We start from the raw sequence: 25,661 nt of genomic DNA on the forward strand, positions 1-25,661 counted from the left end.
TTATCACTTGTTTGGAAGAACAGATCATTGTGCTAATTTTGGAATTTCCCCCAAAATAAGCTACGTTTCTATGAATATTTCTTAAATTTTTTCTTTCTTTCGCTATATTAGGACGTCTTGCATGGCTGGTATACTTAGTTGGGACAGTTGTAGGAGGAAGATTAACATATACCAGTACAGATGAGCATGATGCTATGGATGGAGAATTATCCTGTCGGTAAGTAAGAGCTGTGTAATTCACTGAAATTTGCTAAATAGTTTTTAAAAAATTAGTTATTGAACTAGTATCATGAGTGAAGACATTTTATGTGTGGCCTTTTGAGGAAGATATTATTTCCCTTTTTATTGGTGAGAAAACCAAGGCTCAAAGGTTAAATGATTTGTAGAAGTCAAATCTCTAATAAGTGATAGACTCAAAATATTTTGTATATGTTTGTGTAAATAATATGATAAAGATTTAGGTTGCTTTTTATTAGGATCTGAGCAAGCACATACAGTTGGTGTGTATTGGAAAGGTGGCAAAATTGGGTGACATACATCCAGTAAAAGTATTAGGTAGTCAGTTACCCATTGCAAGTTTTGTCACCTGTTGGCCACAGTCTTAGGAAAAAGCAGTTGAATTATTCTCTACAAGTTTCTATTCTAACCTGAGGAAAATTTCTGTATATGAATAATACAAGTGAATTGATTTTCCATATATTTTATTTTTAATAACAAGTCTCCTTATAACAGCGTCATACATGTTTTTATTGAAGACTTAAACATTCAAATGAAAATAAAAATTATATATTAATTTGGAGATAACCACTACTATTATTTTGTAAAGTCCCTTTGAGTCTTTTTAATTAATGTGTATCGGTATATGTTTACTGCATGTGTGTTTTTCAACTTTTCTTAAACATTACAAAACAATAAAAGATGGAGCTAATAATAATACCTAACTTATTTTGGGCTATTATAAGGAATTTATTTTTTTAAATGCTTAGAACAGTGCCTGGCAATTAGGGATATATTTTACACACATACACACCCACACACACCCCCCCACACCCAACCCCACCCACCCACCCCAACACCACTTTTTAAAATCAAATGCAATATCAACATTTTACCTGGACATTAAATTTTCTAAATTTAGAAAATTCTTTGTTTTTGGAATTTTAGGTTGTTCCTCAATTTTTTCTTATTACAAATTGCTTTTAGATATACTAAATTATTTTTAGTTATATCTTTATGTAGATTGAAATAATTTCATTAGAGTTCGTTCCTAAATGCAGAATAGCTGGTCAAAGGTTATGTAGCATTTTAAAGACTTTCAGTACTCATTACCACATGGTGTTCTGAAAAAGGACCAATGTATCCTCTGAACCAAGGGTCCCCAACCCCTGTACTGGTCCGCAGCCTGTTAGGAGCTGGGCTGCATAGCAGGAGGTGAGCTGCAGGTGAGCAAGGATTACCGCCTGAGCTCTGCCTCCTGTCAGATCAGCAGGGACATAGATTCTCATAGGAGCGTGAACCCTAAACTACGCATGTGAGGGATCTAGGTTGCATGTTACTTACGGGAATCTAATGCCTGGTGATCTGAGGTGGAACAGTTTCATCCTGAGACCATCACCCCACACCACCCCAAACCCCGTCCATGGAAACATTGTCTTCCAAGAAACTGGTCCCTGGTGCCAAAAAGGTTGGGGACCACTGTGCTGAGCCCAAATTGTATGATAGTTAACATTTGTTAGTGGTTGAACTGCCAGATAGTAGGGCTCATATTGTTGCCAGTTTATAGGTAACAAATGTGTTATTTCAATTTGTATTTATTTGGTTACTAGTAGTATCAAACATTCTTTTCCATTCCCAGCTTTGCCATTTTTTCTTTGTGATTTTTTTATCTATATTGATTATATTATTTACCTGCTTTTCTTTTGTGATGATCTTTTCTAACTTATTTGCAAGAGCTCAGTGTGTGTGTGTATATATATATATATATATACTGAATGAACTCTGTAGAGGAACGAACTCTAATGAAATTATTTCAATCTACATAAAGATATAACTAAAAATAATTTAGTATATCTAAAAGTAATTTATAATAAGAAAAAAATTGAGGAACAACCTAAAATTCCTGTGTGTGTGTGTGTGTGTGTGTTTGTGTATATATCAGAGATCTTAATATTTTACTCCTCATTTTGAAAATGTTTTCTTCGTATTTTTACTTCAGAAATTTCTTCTTTACTGGCTTAAATATTATGTATTCAGATCTATGGACTTTTTCCTTCGTATTTCTCTGCTGCTTATATTTAGAAAGATTTTTTTTCCACTTCTGATTAATAAAAATATCCACCTGTATTTTCTTCTAGCTGTCTTTGGTATTATTAATAGCTTTTTATACTTATTTTTAATATATCTTGACATTTGGTTTCATATATCTTTTCCAAAATTTCCAATTAATGCCAATCCTACCCTCTACTGATTTGAAGTGCCACTTACATCTTACACAAAATTATTACATCTTTTTTCAGGCCTTTCATACTTTTCCATTGATCTTAGAAGTATATTGTTATATATTTTTACCCTATTAAAGACCTTAAAATTGTTATACCTACTTGTGATATTCTCCTTCATTATTATTATTAAATATATATCTAAGTGCTTAATAAATTTGTTGTACTTTTGGATAAAAAATTTCATTTTGTTCCATTCCCTTTTCAACCTTTAAACTATTTCTTCAATAAAATGTGAATCTTCATGGACCATGAATATTTTTAGTTTTTCTAAGATTTATTATTTTCTATATCAAATTAAATTACTTGAAAATATGAATAATAGGTGTTTGGGGCCTCCTTAAAGTGCTTTAGTTACTTTTCAACCAAGCAAAAGATTTGCTACTCCATCTCCCGAGTAGCTGGGATTACAGGCATGTGCCACCACGCCTGGCTAATTTTGTATTTTTAGCAGAGATGGGGTTTCTCCATGTTGGTCAGGCTGGTCTCGAACTCTTGACCTCAGGTGATCTGCCTGCCTTGGCCTCCCAAAGTGCTGGGATTACAGGCGTGAGCCACTGATTTTTTTTTAAACCCAGCTGATTTTTTTTTTAAGTTTAATCATCAAGTAGGGAAATACACGGCTGGGCGCAGTGGCTCATGCCTGTAATCCCAGCACTTTGGGAGGCCAAGGCGGGCGGATCACGAGGTCAGGAGATCAAGACCATCCTGGCTAACATGATGAAACCCCGTCTCTACTAAAAATACAAAAATTAGCCAGGCGTGGTGGTGGGCGCCTGTAGTCCCAGCTACTCTGGAGGCTGAGGCGGGAGAATGGCGTGAACCCCGGAGACGGAGCTTGCAGTGAGCCGAGATGGTGCCACTGCGCCCCAGCCTGGGCAACAGAGCGAGACTCTGTCTCAAAAAAAAAAAAAAAAAAAAAAACCACACACACGCACACTGCCACTATCTCGTGAGAAAATGTGTATTAGGAAATAAAGTAGGTATATATTTGCCAATGAGAAAAAAAATTAGTTTTTTATTTAAGCAGCAAACATATTGAACATGTTGAACTAAGATTTGTGTTTTAGCCTGCATTCCCTGGAAAACAGAGCCTTGGGTGAAGTTCATGGGCTAATATTTTTGTGGAGGTTAGGGAGAAGAGTACATTTTTAGAGAAGAAAGAATAAGAGGAAAGGGAAAGTAAGTGAGACAATAAGAGAAAACAAATACAGTCAATCTTCATTATTCCTGGATTCCATTTTTTGTGAATTTGCCTACTTCATAAAATGTGTTTCTAACCCCAAAATCAGTACTCATGGTGCTTTTGTGGTCATTTGCAGACATGTGCTCAGGGATGGAAAAATTTGAGTTTTGTGTTGCACTTTCCCAACTGAGGTTGAACGAGGCGATACTCTGCCTTGTTTCAGCTCTTGTACTGCAAATAATTGTCCTTTTTATATTCTGTTTAGAGCCACATTTGTCGTACCTTTGTGCTTTTTGTTGGTGCTTTCAGTGTTTAAAATAGCCCAGCTGTATTGTTAAAGTGCTATTTAGTGTTCCTAAATACAAGAAGGCTGTCATGTACCATACATGGGTTAGATTGGTTTTGTTTGGGTACCAGTGGAAGTACTGTGAATACTGCAGTAGTCTGTGAGTTCAGTGTTAACAAGTCAACAATATATTTGAAAAAGCCTCTCTAAACAGAAACACGCATGAAACAAGATTGTAATCCATTGACCAAAATGTTGTCACCAGAGGCTTGTGGGAACCTAATTCTGTATTTTACCTAGGAGCAATGGGTCGTTCTTCACTAATTCAGTGTTCACAGTGACTGTAGAACATAACTACCATGAATAAGGAGAACCAACTATGTAAGGTGGTGTATTACTGAGAAAATAGAACTGGTTGCTTGCTTTTGTAGGAATTTTCCCCGGAGGCCACACGAAACCACTTGTGTCTCAGAACAACTCATGGTTGGGGGAGTAAGGACAAGCAGTATATCCATTGGCTTCTTTCTGTGTCTCGTTTCTTACTGGTTAATGTCTACTCCTGGGGTATTTCACTTTTCCACACTTCTTAGTTGTGTTTCCTGGCCTCTTTGAGGAGCTGCTGGGAAGACAGAGCTTTAATTGGTCCTGTTGAAGCTATGAACAGGAATGGTGGTTTGTCTCTCTTTTCTGGGAAGATTTATAACTGCAGAAACTGTGTGAATCTTTTCTGGGGCTGCAAGACAAGTGGCTGAAGCCAGAGGTGAGGTGAGAGGTGATAGTGGGGTTGGTGGGTGTGCAAGCAGGGCCAAGCAAATTCAAGATGGGGCATCTTCTAGGACTTACACAACAGTCTGGAAATAAATATGCATTTTAGAATATTGAGATTCTAAATTAAGAATGATGTCTTATGTAAAATTACAAAAAAATCACTTTCATATGAAGATGTTCCAAATAATTGGAACTACAGTACTGTGACTTTCTATATGTTGTATATAATAGCATTCCAACTCCTCGGAGAACACTACCAAATTAGAAGATCATGAAGCTCCTGCCAAAAATTTATGTGCTATTTTGGCATGAAAAGTTTAAGAGTCATAAAAGCTCCTAACATTGTGATGATTTATAATTATGATTGAAACATGCTACTTTAAACATAGCAAATAAATATATTTACACTCAGGCCACATAATTCTAATTAAATAAAGACATCTATAGTCATTTTAGTTTCATTCATCATGACTAAAATGAAAACCTCTTGAGAGATTCTCCAGGGATTTTGTCTTATTTATCATGCGTCCTGTTAGCTCATTTATGCATGCAGTTGCAATTTTTTTAATTTTTGCAATCAGACCTTGGCGATGACCTTGAGCAGTAAGATATAAATAACTCCCACATGCTTAGCGTTCCAATAATGGAACACTAGGCATAAATGTAATCCACTAGTGCTAGCTTCTTTCAGACCTATTCTGCTTAGCTGTGCCACCCTCTGTCTCTCATTGTTCTCACCTACCCATCTCCCAGTCATCCCTCATTATCAAGACTTTAATAACTAGCTCAAGTTTTCCTCTCTCTCCCAAACCCTACTATTATATAAATAACTTCAACTGCTTTCTGATCAGATAATATTTCTCCCCTTTTCCTACTCATAAGCCTCCGGTGGCTTCCTAGCACACTTGAGACAAATTTCAAGGCCCTTGTGATGGCCCAGAGTATCTTGTGCTACTTCTGACCTCATTTCCTACCCTTTCCCATTTAACACTGGCCTCCTTGCTGTCCTTTGAGTATTACCAGTGTGTTTTCACTTTAGGGCCTTTGCACTTCTCTTTCTTCTGCTAAGAATACTTTCTTCCAGATGTTTGTATAGTACATTTGGCCCTTGAACAATGTGGGAGTTAGGGGCACCAACCTTCCACACAGTTGAAAATCTGCCTATAACTTTAGACTCCCCCCAAATTTAACTACTAATAGCCTACTGCTGACTGCAAACCTTATTGATAACATAAATGTCAATTAAAACATATTTTTTATGTTATATTTATACTGTATTCTAACAAAGGAAGCTAGAGAAAAGAAAATGTTACTGAGAAAATCATAAGGAAGAGAAAATTTTCTGTTCATTAAGTGGATCTTCATAAAGGTCTTCGTCCTCCTCATCTTAAACGTTGGGTAGGCTTAAATGCTGAGAAGGCAAAGTTGGTCTTACTGTCTCAGGGATGGCAGAGGCGCAAGAAAATTTGCATGTAAGTGGACCCGCACAGTTCAAACCTGTTGTTCAAGGGCAAACTATTCTCCCTCACTTCAGTCAGGTCTGTACTCAGATGTCTTTTTCAAAGAGGGCTCCTCTGACCTCCCTATCCAAAATAACATCCTTACCCCACTTTATTTTTCTTAATAGTACTTATTACCTCTTGATGTTGTTTATTCTACTAGAATAAGGGAAGGAATAAGCTTTGTTTTGCTTACTGCTGTATTGTATCTCCTCTGTGTAGCAAAACCTTAACCCTGAGGGAATTTAGGGTTTTCTCTAATTTGTTGAGTGATAGTAACAGAAATTGCACACTTCTGTGGATAGGACCCATTGTCACTTGTTTTTAACCCCAACTAGGCCCTCAGCATTGCTGAGTGATTCTATTTTGTTTCAGTAATTCTTGTCTTCTGACTTCCAAAAACCTATTGGGCTGTTTCACTGGGATGTTGTATCCCACATGCACCTCTAATTCAGTGACTAAAATTAAACTCATCTTTTCCATCACCTAACCCTGACTCTCTTCACATGTCTCTTCATCGTACACTCAGTTTCCCGAGCCTGATGAATCATGAGAGTTATCCTTAACTTTTCCCTTTTTTCTCTCTAGCATTCCTTTAGTCATCAAGTCCTGTCAGTTCTACCTTCTAGTTACCTCAGTTAGTCTACCTATCCTATCTCCTCTGCCAGTTTAGCTACTATCATCTTTCACCTGGATTAGTAGTACAGTTTTTAAATGGACTTCTTGCTTCCTTTTTGCAGCCAGAGTAATCTTTCTAAAGTACAGATCTGATTATGTCAATGCTTTGCTTAAACTATTCAATGACTCATTGTTTTTAAGATGAACAACATGGCTTATCAGACTGTGCATTATCTGGCTCCTGCCTGTCCCATTAGCCTCATTTTCTGCCATTCACTACATTATAGCCAGTTGAACATTATACAGCTGAGTAGCTGGGATACAGGCTCCTGCCACCACGCCTGGCTTTGAGTAGAGACAGGGTTTTACCATGTTGGCCAGGATGGTCTCAAACTCCTGACCTCAAGGGATCTGCCTGCCTTGGGCTCCCAAAGTGCTGGGATTACAGGCGTGAGCCACTGCACCTGGCCCCCTGCCCCTTTAGATGGCTACGCATGCTTTCCTGTTTGTCGCAACACTCTATGGCTTTGCCTTGTTCCGTCCTAGAATATTAGGAAATAGCATTTGTTATAGGACTTGTCATTCTTTATTCCAGCTGCTTCTTTTATCTTCCTCTTGATAGATTATAGATTTCTAGAGGACTGGGGATATATAGGTCTTGTACTTTGTTGTATTTTGAATGCCTGACACATATCTGACATATAGTGGGCCCTCAAATTTGTTGACTGGATAAATGCTTATTTAGTTGGATACCTAGGAAAATTCAGAACAGTTATCCAAAATTCATTTCATTGTGTTTGAAATGGCATGCTTATACTTGGATCAAAAATATTATTTATCTTTTTATTCTGTGCTTTTTACCAGAAATAATTTAAGATGAACGAATAATATATGTAGGGCAATAAATTGAAACTGGGAATGGATATTATATACACACTGAGCATCCCTAATCCAAAAATCTGAAATTTGAAATGCTTCAAAATCTGAAACAGTTTGAGCATCAACATGAATCTCAAAGGTCATGCTTAAAGGAAATGCTCATTGAAGCATTTCAGATTATGGATTTTTGGATTCGAGATGCTCAGATGGTAAGTATAATGCAAATATTCCAAATTTCAAAAAAATTAAAAATCTGAAACACTTCTGGTCTGAAGCATTTCACAAAAGGGATACTTAACCTGTATATATTGGTATATATAGGCATTAGTCTTATACACTCGTTAGAGGTGGCAGCACATCTTCAGAGGCACTGTGGTATAGAGACTGTCAATTGTCTTTCATCTCTTCTTCCTTTCCCTTCCCATAATAAAGTGGTTGATTTTCTTGAGTAAATGGCCACTCTGAATAAAGACTAGATTTTCTAGGTTGTTTTGCAGCTAGGTATGGCAAAGTGATTATGTTCTGAATGTAAATGAACGTGTTATTTGTAATATATGTAGACCTAATGGGTGGAGCTGAAGAAGCTACCTTAGACCACAAAGTGCTTGTGGAGGCAAGTGTAACAACAAGATGGAAGGAACCTGAGCCCCTGATGCATCATGGAGCACCAACTAGCTTTAGGGAACTACCCTGGATTTTTGCTTGAGAGAGAAATAAACATCTGTATTATTTAAGCCATTGTTATTTTGGATTTCATACACTTGCAGCTGAACCTGTACAACTGCTAAAACTTCCTGGACAAATGGATCGTGTACCCTGCTGGGAACTCATTCCTACTCTCCTCCTGGTGGGGATGTCATTGCCTCTTAGGCAAATGCAGATCACCAGCTTAAAATGAGTTGTAAAGGCACCCCAACAAACTTTTTGTTCCACTCTTCTTTGAATTTGGGAATGTGTGCTATAAAAAGGAAATAAAAGTAAACAAGAGAAAGTGCATAAAATCAACAAAGAACTTGAGTAGGAGAAGGGAGATCCTATGCAATGAAGAATTTAAAAGCAGGATACACCTTATTTAAGTCACTTGACAAATCACTTGGCTCCAGAGATGAAGTTTGATGTATATATCTATTTATTTAACTAAAACTTACTCCGGTAATCTGCTAATTCACCAGTACACAGATTTTAAAATTTAGCTTTACTCCTCCTCTCAAAATTAGAAGATAAACATATCACACATCCTATTAGGAAAAAACCCTGAAAACCTGTTCATAATAATCTAATTCTTAGATCTAATTCCTCAACAAGTTCTCCATAAATCTTAGCAGTACTGAAGATATTTGGTATGCAAAGGGTACTTTTAAATAAGGAGCTTTATTTATAAATATAGGAAATAATCACTATAAAAATGCTTGTCAAAATATTTTTTCTTAACATGTTGGCAATACATAGCCAGTTTCTAAAAATTTTCGTGTGCTGTGACCTAGACGTTTTGTTTCGAGAAGTCATTGAGGGTAAAGGAGGAGAAAGTAGTTATGTTTTACTTAGAAATATGAATTTTTATCCAAAATAAGATGATTAAATTTTGATGTAGCCTTAATTTTATGCAACCATTAAAAACAGTGCTTTGGAAAATTATTTAATAATGTGGTAAAAATAATTGGTCAAGATATATTTAGTGTGATGGATTGTAGAAAACAATAAAAGGTTCAGTAAGTGTTCTGAATGCATAAGTGAATCCTAGTATATATGATAAATACTTCATAATGGTGAACAAAAGATAGTCTCTACAGGAAATAAATGGTTTTGAAACAACTGAGTAGGCATCTTTAAAAAATAATGTTAGCTCTTTGTCTCACACTGTATAATCAAGATGAATCTCAGTGTATCATAGAGGTAAATGTAGAAAAAAAGAATCACAAAAATACCTGATTCAGGTAAGACCTTCCTATTATGCAAAATCCATGAAAGAAAAAATTGAACAAATTTTCTACATGAGAAAAACAATAACAAAAACTTCTGCATGGCATTAAACATTATAAAGCAGTAGTCCCCAGGGACTGGTTTAGTGGAAGACAGTTTTTCCATGGACCAGGGCAGGGGATGGTTTCAGGATGAAACTGTTCCACCTCAGATCACCAGGCATTAGATTGTCATAAAGAGCACACAACCTAGATCCCTCGCATGCACAGTTCACAGTAGGGTTTGCACTCCTGTGAGACTCTAGTGCTGCAGCTGATCTGACGGGAGGCGGAGCTCAGGCGATAATGCTTGCTTGCTCATTGCCCACTTCCTGCTGTGCAGCCTGGTTCCTAACAGGCCACAGACTAGTACCGGTCTGCAGCCCAGGGTTTGGGGACCCTTGTCATAAAGTCAAGAGACAAATGAAATACAAAATTGTTTACAGTTCAATTATAGACAAAGGGGTCAACCCTCTGACATATAAATAATTTGTAAAACTCAGTAATTAAAAGACAACCAAATAGAAAAACAATCAGCAAAGGATATGAGCAAACAGGTCACAGAAAATGACATGGAAAAATTTTAACCTCGCATACGTAAGAGCTATACAAATTAAAATACACTGAGATGCCATTTTTCAACTTTCCAGAAATTCTAATTTTCTGTCATCCTGAATTACCTTGTCTGTGTGTATATAGACACTTTTATGGAGTGATGGTAAGAGTATAAATTATTTCAATTTTTATGGAGTGCACTTTGGTAATAGCTATCAAAATTATAATAATTTATGCTGTTCGAGTGAGTAGCTTGACTTTTTTAAATGTATGTTATAGATGGACATGTGTGAAATGACATATGCAAGATTGTTAATTTCAGCATTTTGTAACAGCAAAAAATTATAAACAACCTTAGTGTCCATCAGTAGGGGAATGTTTGAAAATATTGTGGTGTATTCGTATAATGGAATGTTAAGCAGCTTCAGTAGAGAATGAGGAACCTCCTTATGTCTGATATGTAAAGAGCTCTGAGATTGATTGTTAAATGGAAAAAGCTAAGCTTAGAACCATGTGGATAATATGTTCTGTGTGTTCAGAAGGGTTCAGAGGAGAATCTGTAGTCATATTTGCCTGTACATACATAAAACATTCTCTGGAAGGACATATAAACTATTAATAACTTGTCTATATATGTTCATGTGTGCATATATGGAAGAAACTGGATGGCTCAGGGCTAGGCAGAGCTGCCTTTGTGCAAATTAGAAAAGGGTACTGCTTCCTCAACAACCTCTACTTCTGTCTCGAAAAATTATTATATTATATTGATTTTGTTAGCACAAGGTACTTGGCGGTCATCCACCAGAAAATTTTAATGAAAATAGATAATATTGAAGGATTTTTTTTGAGGTTCTGCACTAAGTTTTTCATTATATTGAATTAAGCTTTTTCTGTAGGAAATTTAACATAATCTTCAGTTCATTTATAATTTTCTAATAATAGTTTTGAATAATAATAAATAGAAAAGTTATGATTTTCTCTTAATAGTTTAACTGCTGTTGGGAATATTTGATTTTGTTAAGATCACCTTGTAGTTTATTTAGGGTAAAATTTTATTATTCATTAAGGGCGGGATATAACTTTTGATAGATGTACCTCTTGATATTTTTTTGAACTTTGAGTCATGACCGCAAGATATTTAATTATTTAGAAATATAAGATTAAGTAAAAAGGTGAAATACAAGACTGCATACTTGATATCATTCTTCTTTTACTAAAAATTTATATCTATGTATAGGGTTTTTTATGTGTATGCCATGCATTTATCAGTTTTTAGTAAAATAATATCTGTATATACATACAGAGTTTTGCATCTATATGCATGTATGTGTATGTCTTAGGAAAAAAAGGCTAAAAGGAATTAGACCAAGTTGTAATATCTCTCAGTAGTAGGATATCAGATGATTCAAAAAATATTTTCTTTATATGTTTTTGTATTTTCCCACTTTTTACAGTGATTATATGTTATATTACATTTATGGTAAATATTTTAATGTTGTTTCTCTAAGGTTTTGTACTGAAGCTTTTTTTTTTATTTTCCCTTCATGAAGAGTTTTTCAGCTTATATCTTTAATGGACACCGGATTGCCTCGATGTTCTAATGAGAAAATAGAGCTTGCAATTCTGTGGTTCTTGGATCAGTTTCGTAAAACATATGTTGGTGATCAACTTCAAAGAACCTCAAAGGTAGGTTTTTACTACTAGAGAGTTTAAAACATGTTATTGGAGATGAAGAAAGATGTACATATATAACTGAATGATATATTTGGGAAATTTCTACATAAGACGTGTAATTGATTAATCAGTTGATGAACTGGTGTTGAAGTGCAATGTAAAATTAAGTTGCTTGTTTTATACCTAGTTTACCGTTTTCTTTAAAGATTGACTGGCAGAGAGGTAGTGAATATGTTTTACATGGATGGTCACTAAATAGTTGAGATTATTTTAAACACTAATCAATTTTGCCTTATTGTATTTCAAGACTGAAAGCATGAGATTTGCTTTTTTAGTAGTTCCGGGGTTTTTTGGACACTTATTTATTTATGTGGCTTCCAGTATATTTCACTAATTTCTTGGCATTTGTACATGATTAAATAACGAGGACTAGGAAGATTAGATGTGTCCTTAAGAGACTGCAAATAACCTTAATGTTAGGAATACTCATAGTATAATTGAATGTTTAGCATCAGCAAGTTAAGATGACTTGACCTGAAAGTATAATGAAAGATTATTAAGGGCATTTATGTGAACCCTAAGCAGATATTTAGTAGCATTAGATACTGACACTGAGTAAAATCTTCTCCATAAGAAGTTCTAAGGATATTCTCATTTCTTTTGAACTTACAGTTTGTTTTAGTAATGTTATAGGATTTTTTATTTGAAAATTCTAAAATAAACTTTTTATACTCATTTTAGCTGTTTTAGGAAATTTAACCTTCGGTTTACTTAGGATTTTCGATAATAATAATTGTGTAGTAGTGTGAAAAAAATATTTTGTTTGATTTTAAGATTATCCTTTAGTTTATTTCAGGTAAAATATTCTTTACTTTTTTAAGGAAATGATGCCATTTGATCATTTCTTTCTCAAATATATTATGATATTGTCATTTAGGATTAATATCAATAAAATTCTCTTAGAATTTAGCTGCCACCAAATGACACCATTTGGAAGAAAAAGAGTAGCTAGAAATAAATGTTTTAGGTTGTCAGTAAGACAACTTAGAATCAGACAATAATTACATACTATAAAATTTATATAACAGGGTGCCTTTTTAATAATCCCAGATGTGATACTTGAAGATTGAATATAAATCAAATGATGATAAATTTTCTTATTTAATATGTCCAGAGAGTATCTTTGCTTTTGCAAAAGGGTTACTCTCAAAATATTGCTAATACAATATCTATTTGGTGTAGGTCTTAAATCAAAACAGTATAATATGGAGTAGAAAAGCCTTCTAATTATTGTTTTGAAGGCACCTAGGAGGAAATATGTAAAATGAGACTAGTTGTTTTAGGGCTATGGGATTTCAAATTTTGTTTCAAAACTTTTAATATAAGGTAATTGTGAAAAAAAGCGAATTACAGATTAGTTTTTCGTTTTTGAAAAAGCTTGCACTTTAAGAAGAAGTAAACGTCATCAGAATGGTATTGACTCCTTTATTGTAACTTTAACATTGTTGGTGTGTGTATCTTACCCTATTAAAGAAAGTTAGTCCTAAGGTGACAAAATTTCTAAGGCATTTCTATTGCATAACCCCAGAGTGAAACTAAATCTTCCTACTTTTTGGTTTCTCTGACTTACCTGCCCATCTGTCTTAATAGAAATCATTTTCGGAAGTCCTCAATTATGTGTCCCGTCACTCTCCTCGAACTCTTCACGCTTTATTCCTTACAGTAGGCTTGCAAGATTGGTATTAATGTCCTCATTTTACTAATGAAAGAACAGACTCTCTGAGACATTTCATAAGTACTATATATACAATTGTTTTAGCAACCAACTATGTAAGGAAGAGTGGGTGGAACATATTTCTTGGTGGGTGTATTGGAAAAGTGGGAGAGTACTAGATAATAGCAAATGAATGTTTAACAATTAATGTGTGCTTATTTTGTACCAGGAACTGTGCTAAGCACTTTTAAGCAGTCTCATTTAATTGTGTCGTATAGAATATGACTTCAAGGTTCTTCCCAGTCTCTTTTCTGCATATGTCACCAGCTTCATACTTCAGTACACCATATTTGCACTGCATACTTTGTATCTGGTAAACTTATTTCAGGTTCTTCAGCAGTCTGTGCTCTCTGTTAATTCCAGATATTAGAAGAAGATGTTCTTCCTGCCTAATTGTGCCTAGTGTTCCATTATTGGAATGCTAAGCATGCGGGAGTTATTTATATCCTACTGCTCAAGGTCATCACCAAGGTCTGATTGGCAAAAATTCAAAAAATTCCAACCTCAGGCATAAATGGGTTAAGACACTATTTTTTTTTCTTTTTTTTCTGTTTATTTTATTTTATTTTATTTTATTTATTATACTTTAGGTTTTAGGGTACATGTGCACAATGTGCAGGTTTCTTACATATGTATCCATGTGCCATGTTGATTTCCTGCACCCATTAACTCGTCATTTAGCATTAGGTATATCTCCTAATGCTGTCCCTCCCTCCTCCCCCAACCCCACAACAGTCCCTGGAGTGTGATGTTCCCCTTCCTGTGTCCATGACTTCTCATTGTTCAATTCCCACCTATGAGTGAGAACATGCGGTGTTTGGTTTTTTGTCCTTGCGATAGTTTACTGAGAATGATGTTTTCCAGTTTCATCCATGTCCCTACAAAGGACATGAACTCATCCTTTTTTATGGCTGCATAGTATTCCATGGTGTATATGTGCCACATTTTCTTAATCCAGTCTATCGTTGTTGGACATTTGGGTTGGTTCCAACTCTTTGCTATTGTGAATAGAAGACACTATTTTTTTTTAATCCAGCTTTCACTTCTCTGCCTTATTCTGCCAACTACTTATTGTCATCAGAGACCCCATCCTTCAGGATCCCCTTTTTAACTCTCAAATTCTGAGAGTGTTCTTTTTGTCTGTGTTCTGTAGCACCCATTTGTTCGCTGTTTTAATATTTATTACATTGCTTTGTAATTACTTGTTAGTGAATAGACTATAATTTTGGTTAGTACTATTTCTGCCTTGTTTATTGTTATCTGAAAGAGCCTGGCATTTATGTATTGTTTGTATGCTTTCAACTTACTGTTGAATGTGTGTATTTAGTAGAATTCTATAGGAATTCAGCCTAGATCTCATGTATAATACTTTCAGATAATAAAGGATATATTCTTGAGTTGGAAAATGATGCTGACTTGAGTGAAATTATTCAGCAGTTATAAATAAGGTATAATATTAAGCATCATGAACATTTTATAAAGGCCTGTATAGACAACAGAATATAATTTATAGAAATAAGTTCTTTAGGAACCAAGGTGGAATTACTAAAGCGTCCTAAGTGATGTATGTGGTAGAAGTCCTATACCTGAGAAAGAATGTTGTAAATAATAGCCATAGGCATTTATTGAGCAATAAGTCTGTGTCAGATACTTTGCTCAGAACTTGAAAGGCATTATATAATTTCATTCTCACAAAAATGCTATGAAAATAGCGATTTTGTTAGCATCCTCTCTTTCTGTAGACATGGAAATTGAGGTTTAGAGTGGTTAACTAATGTGTTTAAGTGGTTCAACCTGGATTTGAACCCTAGGCACCTGATTGCAGAGCCTGAGCTGCTGACCACTTTGGTATATTGCCTCCTTTCTATTGGATCTTTCCACTGGGATGTTGAATGAGCCCTTCAAACTTATTTCCAAAAAGGAACTCACTATCTTTTAGAACTCTCTCTTCCTACTTCCCATATTTTAAAGAAGAATGACATTGAATTTCCTTTTTGTACCTCTTGTATCCCATCTGTCACCTAATCCTGTGAATTTTACTTTTGGAGTATCTCTCAGGTGTACTCCTTTCTTCTGCCCCTTTCTGTTTAGCCTCATTCTCACTGCTTGTCATTTCCCATGGAATTTCAAAAGTATTCTACTTGCCCTCTTTGTTTCGATTTTGCTTCTCCCCACTCTAGCCTATTTTCCATACGGCCACCAGAGTATTTTTTATTAGAAAACTAAAGAGAATAATGTAATGAACACTCATATGCCCATCATTCAGTTTTGTCAAGTCTTAATGCTTTGCTATATTTGCTTCAGATCTGTATATTTTTGAGTTAAACATGAATAATCCTGTTGCTGCTCTGATTTCACTTCTCTAGCTTCTTGCCCCAAAGTAACCACTGTCCTAAATTTAGTATTATTCTCATCCATGATTTTGTACGTTTTCTACATTTCTGTGTATTTATAAACAAAACAAAGCACTATTAACTTTATACAAAAGTATATGCAGTTTTGGATCTTTAGGATTTTTTTTTTTTTTTTTTTTTGAGGTGGAGTTTCACTCTTGTTGTCCAGACTGCAGTGCAATGGCGCCATCTTGACTCACTGCAACCTCCGCCTCCCAGGTTCAAGTGGTTTTCCTGCCTCAGCCTCCCAAGTAGCTGGGATTACAGGCATGCGCCACCACGCCTGGCTAATTTTTTTGTATTTTTAGTAGAGATGAGGTTTCACCATGTTGGCCAGGCTGGTTTCGAACTCCTGACCTCAGGTGATCCACCCACCTTAGCCTCCCTAAGTATTGGGATTACAGGCATGAGCCACCACATCTGGCCAGAATTCATCTTTTTTGATCACTATTTTTGAGATTTATTCATGATGACACGTATAGTTCTAATTATTTTAATTATTGAGTGGTATTAGAGTGTATTATTCTGCCATTATACATTCATTTTATTGTTGATATGTTAGATCGTTTCCAGATTTTCAATTTTTACAATCAATACTGCAGTAAATATTCTTGTATCTGCCTCCTCATGCATATGTAAGAGTTTTGTGAAGATAAATAGTAGAATTGCTGGGCTGTAAAATGTACATATCTTAAGCTTTATTAGATATTATTAGGTTGCCTTCCTAAGTGTTATAACAGTTTATTTCCTCTCCCCCAGCAGAATAGGTGTCTGTTTCTATTGTCATTATATGTGCTTTTGTCAGACTTTTAAGTTTTGCCAGTCTTTAAGAAAAATTTTTCCTGTGCAATTTTTCTGCTTAAATTTTTTTATTGGTTTCTCGTTACTTATAAAATGAATTCTTGCTTATGATGAAACTTTGCTTACCTTTGAATCATTTCTTTTCATTCCACTTTATGACATGATTCATATGTGCTGCTGCCTTTTTTCCTTTGGTTTATTCCTGTTCATTACTCAGTGACTATTGATAAGTAACCACTATGTATTAATGCCAGGGATGCAAAAGTGAATAGGATCATCCATCTCCCCTGTGAGTTTTTAGTTAAAGGGAACATGGGCAAATAAGGAAAAAAATTATAAAATTGATTCATATATGCATTTAAACAGCATATGATGAAATGAAGACCAGACTATTAAATACGTCCTGCTGGGATTTTTGGTTATCTGTATGTGAAAATTTGGATTATGACTTCATATCATGCAAAAGTCCATTTCTAGTAGAAGACAGACTCTAAATATGAAAAGCAGAATTTTTTTTATGAGAATCTGAGCACTGATTTTTATTTGCAAATATACTATTTTTTTAAAAAAAGATTTCCATAAATGATTCCCTTAAAGAGTTCAGTAAAGGAAAATTAAAACCATGTTTTTAGTATATTACATTTTCCTCTCTTTTTTTTTTTTTATTATCTTTAGGTTTTAGGGTACATGTGCACAATGTGCAGGTTTGCTACATATGTATCCATGTGCCATGTTGTTTTGCTGCACCCATTAACTCGTCATTTAGCATTAGGTATATCTCCTAATGCTGGCCCTCCTCCCTCCCCCAACCCCACCACAGTCCCCGGAGTGTGATGTTCCCTTTCCTGTGTCCATGAGTTCTCATTGTTCAGTTCCCACCTATGAGTGAGAACATGCGGTGTTTGGTTTTTTGTCCTTGCGATAGTTTACTGAGAATGATGTTTTCCAGTTTCATCCATGTCCCTACAAAGGACACGAACTCATCATTTTTTATGGCTGCATAGTATTCCATGGTGTATATGTGCCACATTTTCTTAATCCAGTCTATGGTTGTTGGACATTTGGGTTGGTTCCAACTCTTTGCTATTGTGAATAGTGCCGCAATAAACAAACGTGTGCATGTGTCTTTATAGCAGCATGATTTATAGTCCTTTGGGTATATACCCAGTAACGGGATGGCTGGGTCAAATGGTATTTCTAGTTCTAGATCCCTGAGGAATCGCCACACTGACTTCCACAATGGTTGAACTAGTTTACAGTCCCACCAACAGTGTAAAAGTGTTCCTATTTCTCCACATCCTCTCCAGCACCTGTTGTTTCCTGATTTTTTTAATGATGGCCATTCTAACTGGTGTGAGATGGTATCTCACTGTGGTTTTGACTTGCATTTCTCTGATGGCCAGTGATGATGAGCATTTCTACATGTGTTTTTTGGCTGCATAAATGTCTTCTTTTGAGAAGTGTCTGTTCATGTCCTTTGCCCACTTTTTGATGGGGTTGTTTGTTTTTTTCTTGTAAATTTGTTTGAGTTCATTGTAGATTCTGGATATTAGCCCTTTGTCAGATGAGTAGGTTGCAAAAATTTTCTCCCATTCTGTAGGTTGCCTGTTCACTCTGGTGGTAGTTTCTTTTGCTGTGCAGAAGCTCTTTAATTTAATGAGATCCCATTTGTCAATTTTGGCTTTCGTTGCCATTGCTTTTGGTGTTTTAGACATGAAGTCCTTGCCCACGCCTATGTCCTGAATGGTATTGCCTAGGTTTTCTTGTAGGATTTTAATGGTTTTAGGTGTAACATTTAAGTCTTTAATCCATCTTGAATTAATTTTTGTATAAGGTGTAAGGAAGGGATCCAGTTTCAGCTTTCTCCATATGGCTAGCCAGTTTTCCCAGCACTATTTATTAAATAGGGAATCCTTTCCCCATTTCTTGTTTTTGTCAGGTTTGTCAAAGATCAGATAGTTGTAGCTATGCGGCATCATTTCTGAGGGCTCTGTTCTGTTCCAAGGAGAACTACAAACCACTGCTCAATGAAATAAAAGAGGATACAAACAAATGGAAGAACATTCCATGCTCATGGGTTGGAAGAATCAATATGGTGAAAATGGCCATACTGCCCAAGGTAATTTATAGATTCAATGCCATCCCCATCAAGCTACCAATGACTTTCTTCACAGAATTGGAAAAAACTACTTTAAAGTTCATATGGAACGAAAAAAGAGCCCGCATCACCAAGTCAATCCTAAGCCAAAAGAACAAAGCTGGAGGCATCACGCTACCTGACTTCAAACTATACTGCAAGGCTACAGTAACCAAAACAGCATGGTACTGGTACCACAACAGAGACATAGATCAATGGAACAGAAAAGCAGAATATTATGATTTAGGGATAGGGAAGAATTTTTTAAGACATAAAAAGGCTAAGCTCTAAACTCAAAAGTTGGTAACTTCTACCCATATTAAAAGTAAAAACTCCTGTGAATCAGAAGACACAATAGACAAAGTAATAAAAGCTGTGGGAATACATTCCTAAGACATGTAACTTATAGAGAATCAACATTTGGTTATATAATTTCTGTGAATAAATAAGAGAAAAGCTACCTAGTAGTAAAATGGCCAAAATACATGAATAAACACTTCACAGAAGAAGAAATCACAATGGCCAGTAAACATGGTCTTAGTCCTCTGGGCTGCTGTTAACAAATACCATAAACAACAAACATTTGTTTCTCACAGTTTGAGAGCCTGAGAAGTTCAAGATCAAGGCTGGCAGATTTTGTGTCTGGTAGGAGCCCTTTTCTGTTTTCATAGTTGGTGCCATCTCTCTGTGTTTTCACATAGTGGGAAGGGCACACAAACTCTCTCAGAACTCTTATGAGGACACTAGTCTCATCCATGAGAGCTCTGCCCTCATGACCTAATTTTAGTCTCCAAAGGCCCTACCTCTTAATGTCATCATGCTGGGAATTAGATTTCAACATATGATTTTGTCAGGGACACAAACATTCAGACCATAGCATTTCACACTCTCGCCCCACAAAGTGCATGTCCTTCTCATATGCAAAACACACCATTCCATTCTAGTTTAGTCCCCAAAGTCTTAGTTTATCCTACGATCAGCTCCAAAGTCTGAAGCCTATAGTCTCATGTAAATATCATCTAAATGAGATATGGTTGAGACTCCACAGTGATTCATTCGGAGCCAAATTACCCCTCTAGCTGTGAGCCTAGATGACGTCATATGCTTCCAAAATACAATGGTGGGACAGGCACAGGATAGACCTTGCCATTCCACAAGGGAGAAACAGGAATGAAGGAAGAAATGACAGGTCTCAAACAGGTCCAAGACTTAATAAGGCGACATTAAATCTTCAGGCTCCAGAATAATCTTCTTTGACTTAACATCCTACCTTCTGAACACACTGGGGTAGGGATTAGGCTCCCAAGGCTCTAGGTGGTAGAGTTCTCATATGTTGAAGTTGGGTGCCTGCTGCTCTCCCAGGATGGAATCACATGCCAGTGGGTCTTTTAGTCTAGAGTTCCAGAGATGAATGACTCTGCCCCCATGACTCCTCTAGGCATTGCCATAGTGGGGACTTTCTCTGGTGGCCCTGTCCTCACAGCAACCCTCTGTCTGAGTTGTACACCTGAAGCTCCAGGCAGCTCTATTTTTGAAAATGGAGGTGGCCACACCCCCATGGCTTGAGCATTTTGCAAGCTGGAGGAAGTGGTACTGCATGTATGCCACCAGTGTTTACTATCTGTGCCCTCTGAAGGGGTAATCACTTTAGCCTAGGCTGCACTTGGGCCTATGGAACTGCACCTGGGGCAGCCAAGGAGTACTGCGTGAGAATATGGGGAGTGGAGTATTAAGGCAGGGCCAGGCAGCAAGTGCTAGGGTGCTGTGAGTACCCGTGGCCCTTCCTTTGAAATCATTCTTCCAGGCCCTTGCACTCTGGGCCTGGGAGACAGAATAGGAGACAGCCCCAAGGATCTGTGATACACTTTCAGGGTCATTTTTTCCTTGTCCCTGCCAGTCCAGGCACACCTTTTGTGTTCTCTGCTGAACACACTTTCTCATTTTTTACAATATGGAAAGGCTGATAATTTTTCAAACCTTTAAGTTCTCTTTCCTTTTGGTTGACCATTTTGTCTTTAAATCATTTTTCTTCTTACATTTTATTATTATAAACATTCAAGGGAAACCAAGCCATTATTTTGTTTAGAAATTTATTCAGCCAGCTGGGCATGGTGGCTCACACCTGTAATCCCAGCACTTTGGGAGGCCAAGGTGGGTAGATCACCTGAGGTCAGGAGTTCAAGACCAGCCTTACCAATATGGTGAAACCCTGTCTCTACCAAAAATACAAAATTTAGCCAGGCGTGGTGGCATGCGCCTGTAATCTCAACTACTCTGGAGGCTGAGACAGAATTGCATGAACCTGGGAGGCAGAGGTTGCAGTGAGCCGAGATCGCTCCACTGCGCTCCAGCCTGGGTGACAGAGCAAGACTCCCGTCTCAAAAAATAAAAGAAAGAAATGTATTCAGCCAAATATTCTATGTCATTCCTTACAAATTCTTTTTTACAAAACAGTAGGACACAAACAATAATTCAGCTAGGTTCTTTGCCACTTTTATAAGGGCATCTTTTATAAGGGCACTAATCCCCCTTATAATTCTCTCCCAAAGGCCCTCTCTCTTAAAACCATCACATTGGAAATTAGATTTTAACATACGAATTTCCTGCATTTTTTCTGCAGCTCTATTTGTTTCTTATTCTTTTTCTCTCTGTTCTTTGAATAGTACTAGGGTCTTAATATAGATGTAAAAGCTAAAAAACAAAAAAACAAACAAAATGGATTCCAACATCTTATAAGTGCTTTCTCTTATGATCGAGAGTAAGACAAGGATGGCTACTCCTTTCTCTTCTATTAAATGTTGTACTAGGGGTTCTAGCGAGATAAATAGGCAAAAAAAAAAAAAGGCATCCAGATTTTAAAAAAAAAGGAATCTAGGAATAAAGGGATTACAGCTGTAATTGCAGATGACGTGGTCTTATGTATAGGAAATCCCTAAGGATCCACTGAAAAACTGTTAGAACTAATAACATCAGTAAGCTTGCAGGATTATAAGATTAATACAAAAACTCGACTGAATTTCTGTGCACTTGGAATAAACAACCCAAAAACAAAATGAACAAAACATTCCATTTATAATAGAATCAGAAAGAATTAAATAGGAATAAATTTAACAAAAGAAGTGTAAAACTTATAATCTGAAAATCATAAAACGTTGTTGAAACAAAGGGGATGTAATAACTGGAAAGATATCTCATGGTCATGGATTACAAGACTTAATATTGTTAAGATAGCAGTGCTCTTCAAATTGATCTATAGGTTTAACACAATCTCTACCAAAATCTTAGCTGTTGTCTTTGCAGGAATTGACAAGCTTATCCTTAAATTCATGTGAAATTTAAAGAACACAGAATAGCCAAAACAATCTTGGCCAAGAACAAAGTTGGAATACTTACACTTTCCAATTTCAAAACTTGCTACAAAGCAGCAATAAGTTGTTACTTACAATAATATTAAGTTATAGTAATTATAGTAAGACAGTGTGGTAAGAATATACATATAAATGAATGAAATAGAAAGGAGAGTCCAGGTAAAAACCTTCACATTTGTAGTCAGGTGATTTTTTGACAAGGGCATCAATATAACTCAGTAGTGAAAGAATAGTTTTCAACAAACGGTGCTGGTACAACTGGATATTCACGTTCAAAAGAATGAAGTTAGTCCCCTCTCTCACACCATACACAAATGTTAACTCAAAATGAATCAGATCTAAATGTGAGAAAAATATAAAATGCTTAAAACATAGAAGTAAGTCTTTATGACTTTGGACAATGGTTTCTTAGCTATGACATCAAAAGCTCAAGCAGCTAAAGAAAAAGATACACTGGACTTCATCATTTAAAAACTTTTTTACTTCAGAGGACATCATCAAGAAAATGAAAGCGCAACCTACAAAAATGGGAGAAGATATTTGCATATCATATATTTGATAAAGGTCTTGCATCTAGAATCTATAAAGAATTCTTATAACTCAATAATAAAAAGATAAATAACCCAGTTTTTTAAATGGGCAAAAGATCTAAACAGACATTACTCCAAAGAAAATCTATGAATGGCCAACAAGGACATGGAAAGATCTTCAGCATTATTATTTATTGTAGAAATTCATGTCAGTGCCAGAAATAGATAACCACTTTACACTCACTAGGATGAATATGATAAAAAAAAGATAATAATAAATGTGAGTGAGAATGTGGAGAAATAGAAATCTTCATATACTGTTGCAAGGAATGTAAAATATTGCAACCAATTTGAAAAACAGTCTGGCAGTTCTTCAAAAGGTTAAACATAGAGTTACCATGATTCAGTATTTCTACTCTTATGTATATATCCAAGAAAATGGAAACTACACTCTACATAAACATTTGCACACATGTTCACAGAAGCATTATTCCCAATAGCCACAAAGTGGAAAAAAAAATTGCATGTCTATTAGCTGATGAATGGATATATAAAATTTGGTATTTCCCCAAATGGAATGTTATTCAGCCATAAAAAGGAATTGAGTACTGATAGATGCTACAGCAAGTATGATAATTGAAAACATTATGCTAAGTCAAATAAGCCAGCCACAAAAAAAAACAAATACCACATGATTCCAATGGTTTGAAATGTCTGGAATAGGCAAATCCATAGAAACAGAAAGTAGATTATTGGGTGCCTAGGGCTGGGGTTGTTGGAGATTGGGTAGTCATGGACAAAAGGTATGAAATACCTTTGTGGTGTTGAAATATTCTGAAATTGATTGTGGTGATGGCTGCACATATCCATAGAAAAAAACATTGTGCACGTTAAGTGTGTGAATTATATAGTAGGTGAATATGTCAACTTGTTACCAAAAAACAGACCAAAAAACCCACTTTTAAAATGGGCAAAAGATTTCAACAAGCACTGGAAAAAGGTATCTAAATGGCCAATATGCATATAAAAAGATGTTCAGTATCATTAGTCATCATCAGAGAAATACTAATTAATACCTAAGTGAAATATCACTGCACATCTGACAAAATGGCTAAAAATTTTAAAAACTGATAAAACCAAACCTTGATGATGGAGTGGAACACATGATAACGTTTGTTGCTGGTGGCAGTGTAAATTAATAAAATCATTTTGGAAAACTGTTTGGTGATGTACTAAAGCTAAATATAGTCTACCTTATGACTCATCAGCTCTACTCTTATTTACCCAGAAGAAATGAATTTATATGTTTGCCAAATGCAATGTGCAAGAATATTTATAGCAACTTTATTTATAATATCCAAGAACTGGAAACAACCCAAGTGTCTTGTCAGCAGTCAAATGGATAAATAAATCAGTGTATACTCATACACTGTAATACTATACAATGATTTAAAAAAAGAAAAACTACATGCAAAAATTTGGATGAATTTATGATGATTTTACAATAATCACTTCAGCTATGATGAAGAATGAAAAAGATCAAAAGTGTACATATTTTATTATTCCACTTACCAATTTCTGTAACAGTCAAAACTAATTTATGGTGATGGAAGTCAGAATGGTGGTTACCTTTGGGTAGGGAGAGTATTTTGACTGGGAAAGTGAACCAAGGGAGCCTTCTGGGGACCTTGAAATGTTTTATTTTGATGGGGTTTACATGAGTATATACATATATAAATACACACTGAGCTGATATTATGATTTATTCACTTCATATTATGCCTCAATTAATTTTTTTTTTTTACAAAAGATTATTCACAGAAGCCTGGTATGTAATTGTGTAAAAAAGTGGAAACTTGCCCATCAGTAGAAGAATGGATGAATTATGTTATAGTCATACAGTGGGATTTTGTATAACGATGAAAATGAATGATCTAAAACTACATTTATTTTTGGATAAATCTATAAAACCGTCCGCAATATGGTATGAAAAAAGCCATACAAGGATACAAATGACACTCCTATGTCAAATATGTTAAGAAAATTATATGCTCATGAATTCTACCTATGGTAAAAATAATATGTGCATGGGATTAGTAAACACTAAATTCAGGATAATGGTTATCTCTGGTTGAGAAGAGGAATGGATTAGAGCAAAAGGCATAGTTCAACCATATCTGTAATATTTTCTTAGTCTGCATGGTGGGTGTGCATGGGTGTTTACTATATTTTATGCCTTTCTCTACATTTGAAATATTTAATTTGCAAAAGAAATAATTATAAGAACTCTAGTTAAATATAGCAAATTAAAATTTCACATTTACCCTCCTATCCCCTTGAAACGGTATCATAATGAGAGTAGAGGAATAAAAGATAATACATTTGCAAGGAAAAAATTAGAGAATGATATGGTCTGGCTATGTCCCCACCCAAATCTCACCTTGATTTCCCATGTGTTGTGGGAGGGACCCAGTGAGAGGTAATTGAATCATGGGACAGGTCTTTCCTATGTTGTTCTCATGGTAGTGACTAAATCTAACAAAATCTGATGGTTATTATAAAGGGGACTTTTCCTGCATAAGCTATCTTAATTTGCCTGCTGCCATCCATGTAAGATGTGACTTGCTGCTCCTTGCCTTCTGCCATGATTGTGAGACCTCCCCAGCCATATGGAACTGTAAGTCCAATAAGCATCTTTCTTTTGTAAATTGCCCAGTTTCAGGTATGTCTTTATCAG

The 25,661-nt window shown here is 35.7% G+C and overlaps 1 protein-coding gene across 7 annotated transcripts in view; it reads left to right on the plus strand.

Moving 5' to 3' along the window:
* Positions 1 to 25,661, plus strand: part of RANBP17 (RAN binding protein 17) — a 447,403-nt gene that overhangs the window by 92,713 nt on the left and 329,029 nt on the right. For all 7 annotated transcript variants that reach the window (XM_032158613.2, XM_058440137.1, XM_058440138.1 and 4 more), the window contains 2 exons: positions 112 to 217; positions 11,798 to 11,933. In XM_032158613.2, the coding sequence (XP_032014504.1) occupies positions 112 to 217; positions 11,798 to 11,933 (242 nt within the window). The remainder of the gene's footprint in view (positions 1 to 111; positions 218 to 11,797; positions 11,934 to 25,661) is intronic.

The sequence above is a fragment of the Hylobates moloch genome, unplaced genomic scaffold (genome assembly GCF_009828535.3).
Source record: "Hylobates moloch isolate HMO894 unplaced genomic scaffold, HMol_V3 SCAFFOLD_6, whole genome shotgun sequence".
In the NCBI taxonomy this organism is placed as follows: domain Eukaryota; kingdom Metazoa; phylum Chordata; class Mammalia; order Primates; family Hylobatidae; genus Hylobates; species Hylobates moloch.